Source organism: Nothoprocta perdicaria, unplaced genomic scaffold, assembly GCF_003342845.1.
Source record: "Nothoprocta perdicaria isolate Ctin4 unplaced genomic scaffold, notPer1 scaffold_17, whole genome shotgun sequence".
NCBI classification, from domain to species: Eukaryota; Metazoa; Chordata; class Aves; order Tinamiformes; family Tinamidae; genus Nothoprocta; species Nothoprocta perdicaria.
In genome coordinates this window covers 395,166-399,906 of record NW_020454871.1, presented here as the reverse complement: position 1 = coordinate 399,906, position 4,741 = coordinate 395,166, and the positions used below count along the sequence as shown (strand labels likewise).

Here is a 4,741-nt window from a genome sequence, read left to right as displayed (position 1 = left end):
ACGGGGAGGCCGCAAGTCTTGAGGGCAGCAGGAGCAGCCAAGCCGTGCGTGAAACCCTCAATGAGCAGCATGTGCCCCAGCCTGGGGCATCGGTGCCAGGAGCGGGTGACGTGACACTCGCAGACGTTTGATAAGGTGGCAGCCCCTGGCCCAGGTGCGGCTGGGGTTGTCTGTGCGCTGGGCACAGAAGTTTATAGTTGCCTCTATTGCTTTTGAAGATRAGGGCACATTAATATTTTATTGCCCCCCCTTTTCATCTGCGACACCATTCAGCACAGGGAGGTGAGYGGCAAAGGACTCCTTCCCCGTGAGGGGGAATGGAGCGAGGCCCTGGGCCTCCGGCATGGGCTCAGGACTCCCCGCTCCGCAGATGCTGCCCCCAGGCTGGTGGCTCCGCTCGGCTTCCCACACCGTGTCCCAGGCATGTCCCTTGTGTCCCAGGTGTGTCCCTTGTGTCCTCCGCTCCCCCATGGCTGTGCTGCCGGGAAAGGGACGAACCCCACTTAGCTCGAGCGCCTTAGGGGAAGCACCGGGGTGAGAGGCACCGYGGAGGAGCAACGTGGCCTCCCTGCAGCGGTACCGCCCGGCTCCAGGAGCCGGTACCGCCAAGCTCCCCCGGGCCGGCCCTGCTGCGGCGCCGCCTGCAAAGAGGAGCCGGGCCCTGCGGCAGGGAGGGCGCTGCGGGGCYGCCTGCGCTTCCCCTCGGCTCCCGCCCAGGGCTGGGCCACCTCCAAGCTGCCCTCAGGGACCCTGTTTATCTCGGCAACAGGAAGCAGGGCGAGGCCGGGGATAACCTGCAGCCCCGCGTGCACTCGGTGCCTCCGGCCTCCCCTCGAGCGGAGCTTTGTGCCGAGCGCCGCCTGCCCTCGCCTGGCAGCCCCGCTCCGCCGTGGGCAACGCGTGCCAGCTCTCGTAAAACGGGTACTCTCTCCCTGATGCTGGAATTAAAGCATTAATGAAGGCAGCAGCCGCAGCGCCGAGGGTTGCAGGCGCCCTTTGTTTCGGCGGGAAGCCTCGCGGCCCCGCGCGCTGCCAGCCCTTGGCGCAGGCGGGCGGCGAGGGCCGAGCGCCCGCATTCCCGGCGYGCGGAGGCGGCGCGCCCGCTGCCAACTATTTCCAAGCCTCCCCTCTGCATCATCTGCCAAGCAGAAAGCGCTGGGCGCTGAAGGGCTTGAGCGAGGGCCGGGCGCGCGGCGGCAGCCCCGGCTCCCTCGCGCCCGCAGCAGCGATGCTGGGGCAAACACCGCGCCGCGGCCGGCGCCGTGCGAGGTGCTGAGCGCTCCTCGCCCCCAAAGTCCCAGCGGGCCGCGCTCGGGAGCGTCTCCCGTGCTGCGGGCCGGCTCTCCCCGCCGCCGAGGGGAGAAAGCGTGACTCACGCCACTATCAGGAGCGCCCGCAGGTGGCCCTTTCGCTCGCGCAAGGTTAACGATGGCAGCCGTGACGCCGGCGCGCGAACGCGGTGCCCTCCTTTGCGGCGCCTAATCTAAATTGCTTTACGAGGGGCCGCGGTGGGGCCGAGGCCCGGCCRGGCAGGGCAGTGGGGGCCTTGCTGACGCACTCGGGCGCTGGCGGCCTCGCGGGGGCGGCACGGGCTGCCCCTCTGCCCGCACGTTGCCCGAGGTGGCCGCCTTGGGGTCACGGGAGAGCCTTTCATTGATCCCGTGTTCCCCTCTAGCCCAGAGCCCTTGGCGAGCAGRGCCCGTGGCTCCTGTGGTGGTGTTGAATTTTCTCTCATTTTGGGTTTCCCACAGTGTGGAGTCACGAGTGTGCCCTGCCTGTGGGGGCGCCGGGTGCCAGGGGTTCCATGTGCCGCGCGGCAGCGAGATCTGCGTGCCCATGTGCCCRGCCGCGTGGCAGCCGCACGTGGAGCCCGGCGTGGGGCGGGATGAGGGCTGCGTGCAGGAGCCCGGCRTGGGGCAGAGGGACGGCAGCGCTGRGTGCGGATGGAGCTGAGTGCGCGGGGCCGCCTGGGCGCTTTGGGGGCYGCTCACACCTGCAGCCGCAGCAGCTCCCCAGGGAGCTCCCCTGCGTGTGCGCCCAGCTGCCCTGCGGGTGACACCAGGGTGGGCAGAGGGAACGGGGCAAAGCAGGGGCCTCCCTGCCTGGCCCTCCCTGTGAGACCCCTGCTGGGGCTGGGGGAGAAATGGGGCAGGGGGCTGGGGGAGAAAAGGTGCTGGGGGAGAAATAGGGCAGGGGCTGGGGCAAAAACAGTGCTGAGGGCTGCAGCAGAAACGATGCTGGGGGCCAGGTGCCCAGGGGCCGCAGTGCCAGTGGCCTGAGCGCGGGCGCAGACCCTGCGGGCAGGACCGCCTCGCTGCCCCCCTTTGCCCACCCAGTGCCAGGGAGGGCCAGATTAGACCTGCTGGTGCTGCTCCCTCCCCCTSTGCGGTGCCCGGGCACTGTGCTGCCCGTGGGCAGTCAGCCCGTCCCTCTGGGGTGTCCCCGGGCTCTGCTGCAGCGCGGGGCTGGCGGGAGCTCACACACAGCCCGGCTACAAACACCGCTTTATTGCAACGCCGCCTCGGGACGAGTGCTCCGGGCCGAGCGGGGCCCCGCCGCACAGCGCGGGGCAGCGGCAGCGCGCGGCGTCCCCGGGCGCGGGCGCCGGCACCGCCGCGCTCCTGAGCGGAGCTCCCTGCACACGGCGCACGCGGGGCCATGCAGGTAACAGCAGTCACACGGGGGGCTCGCACCGGCTGGCGCAGTCAGCTGGGATCTCCGGACAGTCGCAAGGCTCTCGGCGGGAGGGCTTGGGGACCCCCCCAGGAGAGCACGAGAGGTTCTGCTGCAGCCTCCCCTCTTTGCCGGCCGCCCTCGGCACTGGCACGGAGGTTTTGCGGAACCGGGGCGCGTGCCGGCCAGGTCCCACCTTGCCGCCGGGGCAGCTGCGAGGTCCCTCTACACGTATCCCGTCAGCTTGTAGGAGTTGAAATCGCTCTTGGTCTTCAGCGTGTGGCTGATGGAGGGCCGGGGGCTCTTGCCCGCCAGCAGCCTGGGCTGGTGGGTGCTGTGGTAGGTGTCCGGCGAGTCCCGGCGAGGGCAGGAGGCGCAGAGGATGAGGCCGCCAATGAGGGAGAGCAGGGAGGAGACGATGCCCAGGTAGAGCGCCTCGCCCAGCTCGTACTTGGTGCTGTCGGGGAGCAGGGGGTTGTAGAAATCCCGCAGCACCACGTGGATGTTCCAGACCACGGGGATGAAGCAGAGCAGGCCGCCGAGCACGAAGACCACGCCGCCCATGACGGCCACCCTGTCCTTGGCCGGAGAGCCCTGCATGAAGATGGTGCACCTCATGCCCATGACGGCGATGAGGCAGGCGAGGGAGGACACGGCGCTGGAGCTCACCATCAGCGCCTGCGCCGCCTGCACATCCACGGGCAGGTTGAGCAGGGAGCTGTAGATGTCGCACTGGGTGATGCCGGTGCTGTACGTGGCGCACTCCATCCACAGCCCCTTGGTGAAGCCCACGGCTGTCACAATGCTGGAGCCGATGTAGGAGCTGATCTTCCAGCTGGGCAGCAGCGTGGTCGTCAGCGTGCCCACGTAGCCCAGGAAGGCCACGGCGTAGCCCACCAGCTGCAGCCCCGTGGAGACCATGGCRGCGGCGTGCGTCCCCCGGCCGTGCCGCCGCCTCTCACCCGGCTCGCGGGCAGCGCTCCTGCCTCCCCATGGCCTGCGCAGCGGCTCCTCTGCACCCCGTGGCCGGGCACGCGGCTTTTGTGCGGGCAGCGGCGTGTGGGTGGGAGCCGGGGGGAGGAGAGGTTACCTGGAAGAGTGGAAAGCAATCCCTCCCCGATTAACGATTGACCCGCGCCTGGGCAGGAGCGCCAAGCGCCCTTTCACCTCCGCTATCTCCGCGGCGCCACTTCAGAGGCAGAGCGGCGCTGCCCGCGCGGCCCCCGTCGCCCCGCTAGCGCCGTGCTGCCCTCCCCACGGGGCGCCGCTGCCTCCCGCGCAGCCGCCCGGCCCGGGGCCCGGACCCGCGCGGGGCGCTCTGCGCTTCGTGGGAATGCCGCTCTGCCGCTGCGAGTTCATCCGCCTGCTTTGGGAACCCAGTAACCCCGCGGCGAGGGAGCGGGAACTGCGCGGTGTTGCTGGTGAGGGCCCCGCTGGGCTCCCCGCGGGCGGCGGGGCCGCTGCCGCCTCTCTGCGTGCCGGGCGCCGCTGCCCCCGCGCGCCCCGGGCTTTGGCGCGCGCTGCCAAGCAGGGAGGTTTGTTTTGCCCTTCACCTTGTTTGAAMATCTCCCATCCCGCGGCGTCTTGCGAAAGCGCACGGGGCGAGCGCCGATACCGCCGCGCCGCTGCCCTCGCCCCTGGGAACGCTCCCGCCTGAGCCGCAGCACCTGCCCTGCTCCGCAGGCCTTTGGCACCAAACGGCCCCAGCGCTTGGCCTCCTTCCCCAAGCTCTAGCCAGCCCCCGTGCCCTCGTGCCCCGTCCCGTGGGCGCTGCTACAGCTACTTATGGGGCGGCCGCCGGCGGGGAGCGGGGCTGCGCGCGGACTTGGGCCCCCCGGGACGGGGGCAGCGCGAGGGGCCCGGCCTGGAGGGATAAAGGGCTGCGACCCGTTGGCTGCGGCTTTGCAAAATCCATGCACAAATCTTAGTCTGGATCAGGGGCTTAGCGCAGCRCACAACTAAACCCTTTCGGGGTCGGGGAGCTGCGACACCCACCTCTGCACGGAGGTAGGTGCAGGCCGGGGGGCTCGCGGGGGGCAGCAGGCAGGGGAGCCGGGGCGAGGACGGG

General features: G+C 70.5%; 1 protein-coding gene across 1 annotated transcript; it reads right to left on the bottom strand.

Moving 5' to 3' along the window:
- Positions 1-2,654: 2,654 nt before the first annotated feature.
- On the bottom strand, positions 2,655-3,604 carry CLDN2 (claudin 2). The gene has a single exon (XM_026035989.1). It carries the CDS (start codon positions 3,592-3,594, stop codon positions 2,899-2,901), a length of 696 nt encoding a protein of 231 aa, XP_025891774.1. The 5' UTR covers positions 3,595-3,604; the 3' UTR covers positions 2,655-2,898.
- Between the last annotated feature and the right edge of the window lie 1,137 nt (positions 3,605-4,741).

Excerpts from the sequence above, each read along its gene's own strand:
- CLDN2 (XM_026035989.1), bottom strand. The coding sequence starts at position 3,594 with ATGGTCTCCACGGGGCTGCAGCTGGTGGGCTACGCCGTGGCCTTCCTG.